Source organism: Notothenia coriiceps, unplaced genomic scaffold, assembly GCF_000735185.1.
Source record: "Notothenia coriiceps isolate Sejong01 unplaced genomic scaffold, NC01 NC01_scaffold00015079, whole genome shotgun sequence".
Lineage (NCBI taxonomy): Eukaryota > Metazoa > Chordata > Actinopteri > Perciformes > Nototheniidae > Notothenia > Notothenia coriiceps.
The window spans coordinates 469-15,000 of record NW_011347780.1 but is presented as its reverse complement, the minus strand read 5'-3'; the positions used below and the strand labels follow the sequence as shown (position 1 = coordinate 15,000).

General features: G+C 38.8%; 3 protein-coding genes across 4 annotated transcripts in view; 2 read left to right on the top strand and 1 right to left on the bottom strand.

Annotated features, from left to right (window-relative positions):
• Window positions 1-4,764, top strand: part of LOC104948779 (amyloid beta A4 precursor protein-binding family A member 1-like) — a 17,221-nt gene extending 12,457 nt beyond the window's left edge. The window contains exons 8-13 of one of the 2 annotated variants that reach the window (XM_010775006.1): window positions 262-462; window positions 1,220-1,393; window positions 2,298-2,510; window positions 2,994-3,113; window positions 3,366-3,506; window positions 4,279-4,764. In XM_010775006.1, the coding sequence (XP_010773308.1) occupies window positions 262-462; window positions 1,220-1,393; window positions 2,298-2,510; window positions 2,994-3,113; window positions 3,366-3,506; window positions 4,279-4,350 (921 nt within the window). In that variant the 3' untranslated portion in view covers window positions 4,351-4,764. Of the gene's footprint in view, window positions 1-261; window positions 463-1,213; window positions 1,394-2,297; window positions 2,511-2,993; window positions 3,114-3,365; window positions 3,507-4,278 lie in introns of both variants that reach the window. The other variant, XM_010775005.1, reaches the window with a different exon arrangement.
• A 550-nt stretch (window positions 4,765-5,314) lies between these two features.
• Window positions 5,315-10,700, bottom strand: LOC104948778 (tight junction protein ZO-2-like). Its single transcript, XM_010775004.1, has 5 exons — window positions 10,586-10,700; window positions 10,252-10,452; window positions 9,503-9,580; window positions 8,321-8,406; window positions 5,315-7,294 (listed from the first exon to the last, which is right to left on the bottom strand). The coding sequence occupies exons 1-5, from the start codon at window positions 10,661-10,663 to the stop codon at window positions 7,153-7,155; spliced, it is 585 nt and encodes a 194-aa protein (XP_010773306.1). The 5' UTR covers window positions 10,664-10,700; the 3' UTR covers window positions 5,315-7,152.
• A 1,511-nt stretch (window positions 10,701-12,211) lies between these two features.
• LOC104948777 (RRP12-like protein) lies at window positions 12,212-14,243 on the top strand. The gene is made up of 4 exons (XM_010775003.1): window positions 12,212-12,286; window positions 12,413-12,480; window positions 12,574-12,656; window positions 12,749-14,243. Exons 1-4 carry the CDS (start codon window positions 12,244-12,246, stop codon window positions 12,849-12,851), a joined length of 297 nt encoding a protein of 98 aa, XP_010773305.1. The 5' UTR covers window positions 12,212-12,243; the 3' UTR covers window positions 12,852-14,243.
• Window positions 14,244-14,532: the final 289 nt, after the last annotated feature.

Sequence of the window (14,532 nt, the reverse complement as noted above, 5' to 3'; positions counted from 1 at the left end):
AAACTAAGGACATTCACGGAAGGGATATTTACTGATGAATTTAATGACCTATAACAAAACGTGAAAATCTCTTCAGCTAAACCATAGATATTATTTCAGACATCTAACCAAAAACGTTCAAAACAAAGTTGACTTCAAGAAGAGGGAACCAGAAGTTCTAACATATTTCCCGGTTTTAAGACTCGTTCCTGCACCACTCTGTCACCATACAAGAGATAATGATTCATCTGATCATACCTCTTATCTTCTTTTGATCTCCAGGAGTCTTTAATGGACCTCCCCCTGAGGACGATCTCCTACATAGCGGACATCGGGAACATGGTGGTGCTGATGGCCCGGGGGAAGATGGTGCGCTCCCGCAGCACGCAGGAGAACCTGGACCAGGCCGCCGAGCAGACCACCATGAGCCCCGACGACCGGAGGCTGTACAGGATGATCTGCCACGTGTTCGAGTCCGAGGACGTGAGGCATTAATTCATAACTATGTTGTTGTTTTATCCTATTAGAAATCTGTTAGGATGCTTGTATTTTGGGTTTACTACTCGCTACCGTCTTGGCAGGACCAGGAAATGTATTTATTAGCTGAAAACAACATGGCTAATTGTGGCATTATCTAAGCAACACTAGTTAAAAATACAATAATATTGAGTTAGACAAGAGGAGTTTCAGGTCCATCACCTGGAGATTAGGAAAGCTTGCAGCATGCTGTCATTTGGCCTGGAGTTATTAGAAGGCCTCTTTTAAGAAGTTAGGATTGTGTATGCCCTTCCTGCTTAGCTAGGCTTATGTCAGTGCTATCTTTGTTAAAAACGTTTTTTTATTGTTTTTACATGCACTAATATTTTGCTACAAAGAAATTCATTAGGAGAAGAAAGGTCATGCTGACATTTACAAAAACAAGATTTACACATGGAGAAGTTTGAAACTTAAGGAAACATTCTGGTGTATTACAACTTGGTTTTATTGAGAATATTTGTTAATAGTTCAATTACAACAATAACACTGTGCATTTGGTTAATTGCAACAACAACAAAAAATAGTGTCAGTAAGAGTCCTCACAAGTAATGTATAAATGCATGTGTGTGTGTGTTTGTGTTTAAATGTCAACAAGCCTTTTGATCATGAGGGTCATGCCAAGTTTATCTGCGCAGCATTAATTCCAGATGCCTCTATAAAGAGCTCTCTTCTTCCTCTTCCTCTTCCTCTCGTTCAGGCGCAGCTGATCGCTCAGTCCATCGGTCAGTCTTTCAGCGTGGCCTACCAGGAGTTCCTCAGGGCCAACGGCATCGACCCGGAGGACCTGAGCCAGAGGGAGTACAGCGACCTGCTGAACACTCAGGACATGTACAACGACGACCTCATCCACTTCTCCAAGTCAGAGAACTGCAGGGATGTAAGTGAGCCAGCAGGGGGCAGCACAGTCACAGCGCTCCTTAAAGTAGTACTTCTGCTTAAATTAGTTTATTTTACACTCATAAAAATACATTCTCACGATACACAGAACTACCTTCCAAAACAATTGCTCATTATTATTTATTTACCTCTACATTAATCTGACTTTTACAATTAAAACTTTAAGTTGAATTGAGGCTTTTATTTAATTTTGTCAAAATATCTTAATCTAGATACAGTTGGAAAAAAAAATAAAAAAAACGGTAGCTAAAAATGTGAACATGTAATAACATATAATTTGCTTAAACTAAAGTAAAAACTGTTAAAAAAAAACAAAATAGAATGTAATAGAATATTTCACTTTAAATATTGATTGACCTTTTATAAGTTGTACGACTTTTACAAATGTTGTACATATAAACATGTTATTGATAGTCATAATAATAATGTAAATCATACATAAAGTCGTAAAGTATTAGTACATATTTTTATGAACATGAGTCATTGCCAACATTTCAATCTATTAGTTTGCCTTCCAGTGGTTTCAGATGAGCAGCTGGTTTTGGAGTCACAGCTGCGGGACAGTTTTAAAAAAAGTATTTTATCAAGGTGAATTTAGAGATGCTCATCCTGGTCTGACCTCAGATCAACCCGCCCCAGGTTGCAATGAACACCTGCTGTCTTCTCATAAAAAAAACGAATGAAGTTAACTGAAAGAAGCCCATGAGAGTCACTCTTTAAATACAACATTTGAACAGTGAATGTGTCCATGGTCCATCCTGAAGAAGGAAGCCAGTTCATAAACAAAGGATGACTTTAAGATGACTCCACTATAAGAGCTCATTCTGTCTCTGTAAAGTTTTTATTTTAAAGACAATAAACCTCTCCATTGTGGTTCCTTGAAGGTTTACATTGAGAAGCAGAAAGGAGAGATGCTTGGCGTGGTGATAGTGGAGTCGGGCTGGGGCTCCATCCTCCCCACCGTCATCATCGCCAGTATGATGCATACTGGGCCGGCGGAGAAGTCCAGTCGCCTGAACATCGGTGATCAGATCATGACCATCAATGGGACGAGTCTGGTGGGACTGCCGCTCAGCACCTGCCAGAGCATCATCAAGGTACGCCACTTATTCTTTCGCATATTTTTAGGATCATTCCATATTTATTTCACTTAAACACGGACAAGTCAGTTGCTTTCTTACCATAACAGGAAGTGATAGGGTGTCTAAGCATTTTCTACGGCACGACAATGTTTAAATGGACTACAATATTTATGCTTCAAGAAGCAGAACTTATCACTTAAATTAAGAGCTGCTTTGTTGATATGTCATAATCTTCTTTTTAATTTGGAATAATACATCATGTTAAAGGTCACATTTTATCCATCCATCTTCCAGGTGTTGTCCTTTTTAATAAGTTTAAGTGCTTCATTTAGCTTAAAACAACAGGACAAGGAGTATGCAGCCATACAGTACTGACTTGGTGTACCACAGGGCAGGCGCATGGTACCCCTACCTATTTCTTTTCCCCCTCTTTTGTTGTGTGTTTTGACCTCTGTGATGTCGGCCTCCTGCAGCTAACCACACTCTGTCCTCCCTCAGGGTCTCAAGTCTCAGTCCCGGATGAAGCTGAACATCGTCAGGTGTCCTCCTGTTACTATGGTGCTCATCCGCAGACCGGACCTCAGATACCAGCTGGGCTTCAGCGTCCAGAACGGCATTGTGAGTGCGGGGGCTGATAATACCCTCGTATAATGCTAATTCTGCTTCCCTTCTTCTGATGATTATATAATAGCTTTAACAGTGATGTAAACATAGAGTTCCTTAGCAACAAACCTGGAGCAGTTATTGTTATGTGGACATATTTATAGTGTGTACGTGGTTAGTCTCAGTTACTGTCACTAGGAGCTTTAATATGATTCTCTGCTACGGCGTCTGTCTTCACTTTAAGACCACTCTCCCTGTGTTTAACAGATCTGCAGCCTGATGAGAGGAGGCATCGCTGAGAGAGGTGGCGTCCGCGTCGGTCACCGCATTATCGAGATCAACAGCCAGAGTGTGGTGGCAACGCCTCATGAGAAGATCGTCCAGATTCTTTCTAACGCCATGGGAGAGGTAGGAGGGCTCTCCCTTTTTAAATCAAAAGAATACATTTCTGAGAATATGTGTTCCTACTCAAAGGATGCTAGTTAGTTCTACTTTGCTTTTTGTATGTGGTGTTAAAGGGGCCATATTATGCTTTTTTCCCCTTTCCTGTAGTCGGTTTTTGTTCATGTCAAAATCCCAAAGTTCCCCCTTTTTTCAATTCTTTATTTAAAAGATAGTTGAGGACATTTCACCAGTTGCAATGAGATATACTTGCAGTCACAGGGAGTAGTAGACATTTGCAATAAGGGAACAGTATACATTGAAATCCTCCCCTTCTCATTGTCCTTTTTTTCTGATGTGCATCTTATACAATGTTCATGAACTTAATACAATAGCAGAAGGGATGTTTCGTAACAGAGGCATAATTGACTTAGTGAGAGACAATCCTGCAGGTGTAATAACAGTCAAACAAACAATCAATTACAATATTTTGGTAATTAGACCAAGCAACCTTTTTCTTATGGGGATAGAAGTGGTCATCAGTAGTTTGTTAATTCTATGAAATGTGGCCGTGTCCCTTTATACATTTTTAAAGAGCAAAATTACACTTTCTCCTGGTTTTAGTTAGAAGGATCCGTGGGAAAAGTTGAGTTTCATTGACAATAGCATATTAAAGATTGAAAGAACAGCACATTAAAGCAACACAACTTCATTTATGATTGAAATCAGTATACTTCCCTTCTAATAAACGTCTCTTTTTGTGTTTTAATTCTCATAATTCGTATTCTTTCTGCTCCAGATCCACATGAAGACGATGCCTGCGGCGACTGTGTGCCTTGGCAGCGCAGAGGAGCAGCCCGTCTACATCTGAACACACGTCTCACATCACTCACTCTATTTCCATCCATCTTCCAGTTGTTCTGAATCATCTGTATCCTGTTCAGTATCACTTGACTTGCCTTAATCTGTACAGTACACTGTCATGTAAACATGTACATCTACAGATTCGCAGCAGAAGGCAGATTATCTCACTAGGCCGGAGTTTTAATGTGACGTGTTATGTTCGACCAAAGAGAAATTGTGGATTTTATTTTGCATATCTAGGTGGCAAACAGAGTAAATATTACCTTTGGTTAAATAGCTGTAATATCTGAATGTACTCTAATCATGTTGGACCTATAAGTTGTCAGGGCGACTCAGATGATGAAGAACTTTTGAACTGAAGTGAGAAAGATAAAGAGGAATGCATGTATAATTCTGCTGAATAAAGTCTCAAGAAAAGGCAGTCAATGCTGGTTTGTTTTATTCAAAAATGATATATTATGGGTGTGGAAAATATCAGAAGTCGAAATATCACTAAGTCGAAAATATTGAATTAAACGACATAGTAATGTATGTCAAAGTAACAAAATTAACATAGTATAGTATATTAAAGACATGCAAAAGAAACCTACAGAGTATGTTTTACATTTCCCGAAAAAACAAAAGGGTAGAGTACGACTTAAATATTTGAAAAAGATATAGATAAGTATTTAAGAAATAAAAATAATGTAACTAAAAACGGTATTATTCATATATAAGTATTCTTTATGACATTAAAAAGTGTATTTTATTGTACGTTATAGAATAATTCATAAAAAAGTAATGAGAAGTATCCTAAAGAAAAGAAAGAATTATATTACTTTGTGTCGGTTCCTCCTACATCTCTTTCCAACCCTGAAGTTATACAATAACACAAATCAACCAAACAAGGCAGCGGTGAATCAGCAACTCTCGTTGGTCAGACAACACAACAACTAAAGACTAAACACTTCCAAGAAGACATTGCAAAAATGTGAATGTAAAAACATGATTTATTTATTTGAATTTCACAAGAGTACGTTCTGTAACACTAAAGGAGATCACAAACTAATAAAGAGAAATCACAAACTAACAGACATTTAAAAAGAATCAGATCAACCAACATGATTGTCGTCACCATATTCCAGATGTACAAAGACTGTATATCAATATAAAAACATAAAATATGCAATAACAATGTTATTGTCTCTGGAAGCAAGCTGCTTCAGCTCTGTTGCACCATTAAATCCAACTCTACCACTACATTTGTTTACACTACGCACAGTCTTGATATATTTTAACAGTGACTTCTGTAACATCGTGTGTTGACTTGAATACAGAAATGTTTAAATGCAGCTCCTATGGAAGTGCAGAGCATTCTCCGAAACACGTTATCATGTAATTGGATCGCAAGCGGCTACATTTTCCAGATTATTAAATGTATATCTGCTATTTTTCAGTGTTGACTGGCCAAAATATTACAGAAATGCATTGATAATGTAATGTTTCCCCCATCCAGAGCTAAAAGGCACTTGAAAATATGCCGCTTCCCAGAATGCACGCATATAACACAGTGTAGAGTATATATACACATGTAGAGGCGTACAGTAAATCAGAAAAGAGCGGTCGGGAAAAGGAGAAGAAGACCAACACCTACTTGACATCAGAGTGAACGACCCATACTGACACACTGTGTGATTTATATAATGTTCTGGTTCTGAAAGAAGCTATAGTGGAGGTTTAGACATGGGCAGATAAAAGCACAAAACTGTTGGGATGAACCAAAGTCTACACACTGTACATTGTCTACAGCACCATATCTATTGGTGTTAGCTCCAGTTTCTATGTTGCTGTGACATCCCAGTGAAAACACATTTGTTCCTAAAAATGGTATTGTCTTAAAATCCTTAAAAAAAAAAAACTTAAAAACTTTTTGCAAATGGAAGTTCTGAAGGATTTCCAGAATCGCTAATTTGAGATGATGGCAAGAGAGAATTTTGTCTGATTTCAATAGTTTTCTCTCCTGTGTGTTTATGATATAAGAACAAGTACAAAATTATTTGGTAATATAATTTGTTTAAGTTCCTTTAAAGTAATGTTACAAATGGGTTGTCAAATTATCAAGTTTTTGTGGTTGTTATGCTCATTTTGGCCACAAGAGGTTGAATTGAAAGTGCGCATTAACTTTTATTTTTGAAAATTTTAAAAGATTATGTTGGCAAAACTCTTACTTTTTTAAATGCATGACAGAAAAATATTGCGATTAGACAAAGAAAATTAATCAACAGCATTATTTTTCGATTCAATCAGAGTATGAATCAGGTTAAAAATCATATGTGTCGTGCAGAGGGCAAGTTATTCATTCTTACAGATGAAAATATCTTTAAAAAAAAGCCAAAAAAGGTGTATTTTCTAAAAACCTTTTCAATAAAGTCACTGCGTATTTAACTTTTAGAAGAACATGCTTAGCTCTGATGCTCTAATCTGTAATGGTAACATATGAGGGACTGGGCCCCGATGTATTGGGGAAGAAAACTCCTTTCAGACGCATCAAAAAAAGATGATATCTTTGAAAGGGAACGTCAGAAAATCTCCTATTTGTGTAGGACGTTAAACTTTGAAAAACGCACCTTGATAGGAATATTGTGTGTTTTTAAAATGTCCTGGAATTAGTGTTAAAATGTCCAGGAATCTGTCTCCAGGTAGAAAGAAGTTCAGAGACTTTCCATCGAGGTAGAGCTGGTTGAGCCGTTACCAAGGCCACGCTGCTGTCGGCTTGTAGTGATGAAGATATGGGAGGGGTCCTGCGGGGATGATGTCACTTCCTGTGGGCCTACAGCTCGGTGTCGTTGTACCTCTTGGGGTTGTAGTAGCCTCTCTTGTTCTGGTCGGCCAGCTGCCGGCGGTACTCTGCCTCCTCGTCCTCGTAATGCTGCGACCTGGGGGGGGGCTGCTGCTCTGCGTTGGAGCTGGAGCTGATACCACAACACACACACTTATATTTTCTGTCTCAAAGACCAAACGTCCACAACATCATTTTGGAACGCAGGGGTGTCCAAACTTTTTTCACCGAGGGCCACATACAGAAATATATACGAAGGGCTGGGCCACTCACTAGAGGTGTATCGCCTCATAAGTTCAGTTATAAGTTAGCACAATCAATCAAATGTAGGTCAATGATGCTTGTGAGTGTTGGCAGCTCATCCCTTAAAACAGAAGCCTCTGATTGATTATAATAAGGAGAAATATGAAGGGTAGATTTCAAGCTTGTTATTTAAATAATTGGCCTTTTTTCTTGTCAACTAAGATTTGTTAGAACATGTTTCCAACTTTATTTGACTGAATTTATTTGAAAAGTGGGCTTATTAACACATGAATACTACTGTGTAATATATTACATATATATTTAAGAAGTATAATATGAGAAAAGCACAAGTTTCGAGCCGTAGTTTGGACCTCCCTGCTGTGAGGTACGTTCACTGTGAGGAGGGCTGCTCTCACCCTAAATACAATAAAATATAATATAATAGAAAAAGTGCAGAATAGTCTATATACAAGTACCGTAATTTTCGGACTATAAGGCGCACCTGAATATAAGCCGCAGCAGCGGCATACCACTCTCGGTTCCACTTTTACTTTTTGCGCGCTACCTGTCCCACCTTTTCCGGCCTCCAGCTTTACATGCTGGAACCCAAACACAAACACCAACAAGGTGGGGGTCCGCGGACCGGCCATAGAGCCCATAGAGTTAAAGGTGTTGGCCGTTAGCTGTAAAAATCCATAGATTAGCCGCACCGTTATATAAACCGCAGCGTCGAAAAATAGGGAAAAAGGCGCGGCTTATAGTCCGAAAATTACGGTAATTGGAATATTGATATATATAAGTTGCAAACATATGAATGTTATGGATGTTGTTTCAGAAGTTATCGAGTTATCTTTCTTTCTCAGAGACCAAACATCATTCTGTGAGTCATGTTCACTGTGAGGAGTGCTGCTCTCACCCGATTGGCTGCGGGCGGTTGTGGTTGGGTTTTGGCAGTTTCACCGGGACGGCGTAGATGTCCGGATGCTTCTGGGCGATTTCCAGCTGTGCAGAGAGGAGAGGAACAGAGACACAGAGACATCAGAACAGATAGGAATAGCTGTTTACTTCACCATCAGCAGCTCAAACTGTGCAATCCATGATTTACCTCTTACTTATACTCCACATACATATTGTAATGCACATATTATATACTGTAGTAACATTTGTACACTAACTTCTTCTCTTTTTGTATCTGATTTTATCTTTGCATTGCACATTCTTACACTATTTTTTTAATTTTAATACCGTCAGTCCCGAACAACTTCTGAATATTTTGCACATTTGTACACAGAGCTACCTCTTTAAATATCTGCAGAACTCTCTACTTTCCATACCAATACTGCACATGTTTTACTTTATATTCTGAGTCTATGTAGTACATATTATAATGTACATCGTTTTGGGTATATCTATAAACTTTACTAAATATTAAAAAAGTGTTTTGTAATTGTCTTATTTTTGGTCAATTTCTTACAATGTATCTTCTTTAACTGTGTTTACTTATGCACGATGTACACCAAGGCAAAGGCACGAAACCCAACTTCCCCGGGGATAAATAAAGTATTATGGTTCTGATTTGTGACATTAGTGACGTTGACCCTCTGACAAGCAAATAGGACGCATTTCTCCTCGAGTCAGAGTGGATGTTGGTGCCAAATTTGAATAAAAAACAAGTGCACATGAAACAACACTGCCATAAAAAGCTCCCTTCATGAATCAATGACAAACAAAACCCAAAGTCCTCGCCCTGCGTTCAGCTGTGAGTCAGTCTGAGTCAAACCCATCAGGTCAGTTTTCTGAACTCAGCACAACATTCCCTCTTTTGATTATCATCCGCCCGATTGGAAGATTGTTTTCTTTGTCAGAGCGCCCCGAACGAGGAAGCTGCATTTCCTCAAAGAACTATACTGTAGTTGTTACAATTACACAGTCAGAGGATTTCACTCCTATATAAATCATTGGAAACACATTTGTTCTTATTCTCTTAATGTTTTAAGTGAGTATCAGGTCAGAAGAACAGACGAGCGGCCCCTGAGCAGACCCCCCCCCACACACACACCACACTTCATGCTGTAATATGAATAAAAAGTGAACCTACTCGAGCGTTTTCGGCTTCCTGCAGCTCGAGCATCCTCTGAGCCCGGGCCAGATGGTCCATCTTCTCAAAGGCTTTAATCTAGGAGAGAAAAAACACATATCATAATTAACATTTCATTTTAACATTTCATTTTTTACAATAATAAATAGTAGATACTGCACATCCACACAAGTTTCAAAAGTGACAGTTAGTGAAACACTAGAGTAAGATCTCCATGAGATGATGATGGCAAAACACATTGAGTTATTTGGGATTTTAATGGAGGGTTACGAACATTCAAAACGATGCATTCAGTTTACCTGATCCCCCGTTTTCTATTTCATATTAGAAGCAAAAGGAGGAAGGAAATGAAATAAATAATCATTTAATAATAATAACCGAGTCAAAGCCTCTGAGTATTTCTTTGCTTGTTTTTCCAATAACAAACTTATTTCTTTAAGAACAAAAAAATGTATGTCTCATGTATGTACATGTTAATAATTTAGTTTTTGGGAGAAGGGGTGGGATTTAATAAGTGTACCCCTTTTCAGATGTGTAATTAAGTAGATCATTTGTTTATACATCATTTAGAATCAGTAATATGTTTGCATATCAATTTGACACTGCTTAATTTTGTATTGTATAATAGTAGTACTCATTTAGGATATTTTTTTTATTGTTTTACACATTCGAAATAAATCTAATCAAATAAAAAAATGCTTGAGGTTTAAAAGATCTGTTGCATTAAGTATTCATTGTGTTTCTCTAACCTTGCCCAGGAAGGACTTGCCGACGGGGTCCTCCTCCCCCGGGCTGGGCTTCTCTGAGGTCTGAGTCAGACGGGGGACGGGGGGCTTCAGGGCCACAGGGGGGGGGAGCGGTCTGTTCACAGCCACTACGTCGCTGCTGATGGTGCTGCTGGAGTGAGAGTCGTAGCTCCGAGACGAGTCGGTCCGAGTCTGAGCGCGCACCTGTCGCAGGAAAGGACAGTTGATGATTATTTATTTATAAGTACAAACTGGGGAGAGCTTTCTTAAGGCTTAATAATCACCAGGACGTGTATAGAGAGTGATTTTGGATGAGGAAAGAGGGGGAGGGTCTCACCTTCGGGGGTTCAGGGACAAAAGGAGGGGGGGGGCTGGGTTCTCTGTTCAGCATCTCTCTGCTGCCCGCCCTCCTCATACGACCCCGGGGTTCAGCATGAGGCTTCTACACACACACACAGACAGAGAGAGACAGAGAGAGACAGAGACAGACACACAGACAGAGACAGAGAGAGAGACACACAGACAGAGACAGACACAGACACAGACAGAGACACACACAGAGAGAGAGAGAGAGAGAGAGAGAGAGAGAGAGAGACACACACACAGACAGAGACAAACACACACACACAAGGTTGGTCAGGGTCAGAGTATGGAAAGTGAGAATAAGAAGGGTGACTGTTGGGAGGCAGACTTTGCTTGCATGTTTAGAGTAGCTAGCACTGCTCTAAACTAGCTGGGTTTTGCCTTACTGTGTCATATTTGAGATATTGTGTAATAACATTTCGGACATTTGACAAAAATATATGCAGGTTGTTGCCCCTCCTATAGCCAGCAGAAGGATCATTAGGGGTTTTATGGTCATGGTCTGGAAAATGAATTGAATGTTGTGGAATGTAATTAATTGTGGATAACCTTCACCATAACAGCAAATGCATTTTCTGTAGCTGTTGGCGTAACGTAGCTCGAAGATGCGTCAATGTGTGTCATTGTTTTGTTTATTATCATGTATATGAGAAAAAAAGGGCAACAAATTCATAATATGTGACCTGCTCTATCGAAATCAGTCGCATTGACCCGAAGACACATTTTGAGTTGTAGACACTGCTGGAAAGAGGATATTCCTAGCTTTCTAATGATATCAGGATTGTTTTTGTACTCCAAATATTAAGCGAAATATGTCACATTATATAATGACTGTCACCGAGTCATCATAGGCCTTCAAAGTTTTCTCTTCTCTGGAATCCATCGATCTGATTGATTATTAGCGGAGCAAATGATCAAAATACTACGGAGGGAAGATATTTTCGTTTGGATTACTGGTCTGGGGGAAGCTTGCGAGTGTGTGTGTGTGTATACTTGTGTGTGTTTGTGTATTTTTGCATTTGTGTGTATTGCGTTTTTTTTTCTGTGCAAAACCCTCACGAGAAACACCGGCTGTTGTTATGCTTGCTGTGACGTTAAGTTACTCCGTTCTCCGCTTGTAACTATTCCGTTACAAGCTTCAAAGTTGTATTTATCATCTGAATTTGCCGAAACAAGTTTAATATTCTGAAAGCCAAAACTTTGTTTAATTGAAATCAGATGAAAGCAAACTGTAACGGACCCTGCCTTGTTATTTGTGATTACTCTACGCTTACATTCATAATGTCAGCCGGAGGGAGGGGGGGCGGCGCTGCGGAAGAGCAGATTACCTGTCATCTTCCCTTTTACAAGTTTAAAGAATGTATTTATCGTGTGAGTTTGGAAATAAAAGTTTCATATTCTGAAAGCCAAGACTTTGTTTGTTTAAAATCAAACAAAACACCCGAACCCCGAAAAAATAGTTTTTTACGCAAATCCACGTTTATTTTGAAATAGAGCGGGTCACATTTGTGACACAGAAATGTTTTTAGTGCTGTTGTTACTGTAGAGACATTTTTACTGCCATTTTAACTATTTTTTGTTTTTAATCACCTTCAGAAAAAGATACAGAAAAGGAAGTTCAGAGATGACAACATGGACGAGGACATGGACATTGCGCCACAGCTTAAATACAAAGGTAGGACTGGTGCCGAACATCCTCAGAGATAAAACTGCTTAAGCATTAAGGGGGTTGCATTAAGCCTAGGTGCTGGATAGGCAGCACGTCATGAGACTAAGCAGCACATCTTTTTCGTCTTCTCAGCTGGGGGTTCAGGTATCCACAGACCCCTGAGAGGAAGTGAAGACACTGGGGCAGAGTACAAGTCAAAGGTGAGTACGACAGCTTTCAGAAACGCACTGCAGGAGTTCCTGGTTTAGAAATGATCATTCTAAATGGCTCTTCTGTTCTTCTACATCTCTCAGAAAGGAAAAGGAGACGTAAAGAAAACAGGGAAGCATGATCCTTACGCTTACATCCCTCTGAAGAAGTCCCAGCTCAATCGCAGGTAACTAAATTCTCTCATCTACATTCTCATAAGGAATTCATTTGTATAAAAATATCCGATGTTTACATATTTTATTCTTTGTGTATTCACAGGAAGCGTGCCAAACTACAGGGCCAGTTCAAGGGCATGGTGAGAGGAGCCCAGAAGGGGGCGATGTCTGGAAAGAAAATGCAGAAGAACAAGAGGAAAGCCTGAAGAGTGTCCTTTTATTACTCATTGGACTCTTAATGTGTTGGGTGTGATGGTGTGTTCATAAACATACTAAAATGCAGATATGCACCGTTATGTGCGTGTCTGTCGGTGTGCCATTCAGACAGACTCATTGAAGGTGAATTAGTTTGTTTTTAAACTGTTCCTTCTCTCAAAGCTCTGACGTCCTTTAGCTTTCAGGGCTTTTGGCTTCAAATTACTCAACTGTAATCTGGTTTAGGCATCAGTTATACTCCCTATTTCCTTAAAAATACATGTATTTATGTGTACACATTAATATGGAGATAGACAATAAGACTGGTTTGTGAAGTTTAATATCTGTCTTGTGTTATTTTGTCACTTGAGGGCGCTATAGACAGCGAAAGACTGTTAATGAATAAATTTTAAGGTGATTTAAAATACAGAACATTTTTTTTATAATGAGAAGATAAGACAATATTTCCCTTTTTAATTTCTCCATATTATAAACCCAGTTATCTCCAGCACATTAGTTTTTCCACGTGACAGTGTGCCTTCAGTGCAGCCCCTTAAAGACATGGAGAGAGAAGCTGTAGGTTGTTGTTGTGCAGGGTCAGTGAACATACCATTAGCCTTGTGTGACTCATTTCCCCAGATGGATTGCAGCAAAAATGATTCATAGCAACCTCCTAATCGCACTCTTTTGTGTCTGAGCTCAGTGTGTCAGTCAGCGTCTCGGAGGAGAGAAGCAGATTTCCACGACTCAGTCAGGACATTCTCAGAGTGGTTAAGTGTGTATTAAAGGGGCTTCAGAAAGTATTTAGGTAGACTTTTGATTGTCTTACTACACAGTAACCCATAATGACAAGAGAACCTGTTTTTAGAAATGTGGTATGAATAAGAATTATGCCAGTGCAGTGATGTTACACAAATGACCTTCAATAAACCTAAAAGCAATGAAAAATATTAGTATTTAGTTTGAATTTTGAGGCCTAACAATATAAATGTCATTGATTGTTTATTAGTGCTTGAGTAATAGGTTTAATTTAATGTGCTTACATTACATCACCAAATATTGCATCTTGCAATATCCAATTAACTAATGAATATGTCATGTTTGTTTCACTTGCTGCAATCTGAACTGATTTACAGCATGACTGCAAACTCCTATTGTAATATAGTACCACATTTTTGAAAAACGTAAAGAAATCACTTCCAGACAGCATTTAAAAAACATTGTTTAATAGAGACAAACACAAAAGGTTGTTATTTAAGAAATAATGCAAAGGATCATTTCAGTCACTTAATGCAGTACAATAAACATTTCCTGTGTAATCTTTGCTAGTAAGACCACAAATACATCTGATGCCAAGCCAGAATGCTTCCTAATATCCATCTTAACATTCCCCTAACTCAAATTTTAAAAAAAAGCCAGAAACCGACCTGACGCTAACTAGAAAACAGATGCAGACAGGGCTTGTGTTATAATAAATAAAATATGGAGTAACTGTCCTGCAGTTGCAATAGTATCACTGAACCGTTACCCTAAAATGTCCCCAAAATGTAAAACAATATTTCGTTTAAAAAAGGTAAAAAGATGAATTAGTCAAGATTCTTTTTTAAAGAAAGTGTAAAGTACAAAAAACAAAGCCAACATAAATGAAATTCCAATAATCTTTCTCTACATGCTGTATTTTCCTGCACCTCC

Coding starts and splice junctions, on each gene's coding strand:
- LOC104948778 (XM_010775004.1), bottom strand. CDS start 10,663: ATGAGGAGGGCGGGCAGCAGAGAGATGCTGAACAGAGAACCCAGCCCC. Junction 9,581..10,251: donor GCAAGTCCTTCCTGGGCAAG/GTTAGAGAAACA, acceptor TTTCTCTCCTAG/ATTAAAGCCTTTGAGAAGAT. Junction 8,407..9,502: donor AGGAAGCCGAAAACGCTCGA/GTAGGTTCACTT, acceptor CTCTCTGCACAG/CTGGAAATCGCCCAGAAGCA.
- LOC104948777 (XM_010775003.1), top strand. CDS start 12,244: ATGGACGAGGACATGGACATTGCGCCACAGCTTAAATACAAAG. Junction 12,287..12,412: donor GCCACAGCTTAAATACAAAG/GTAGGACTGGTG, acceptor TCGTCTTCTCAG/CTGGGGGTTCAGGTATCCAC. Junction 12,657..12,748: donor AAGTCCCAGCTCAATCGCAG/GTAACTAAATTC, acceptor GTGTATTCACAG/GAAGCGTGCCAAACTACAGG.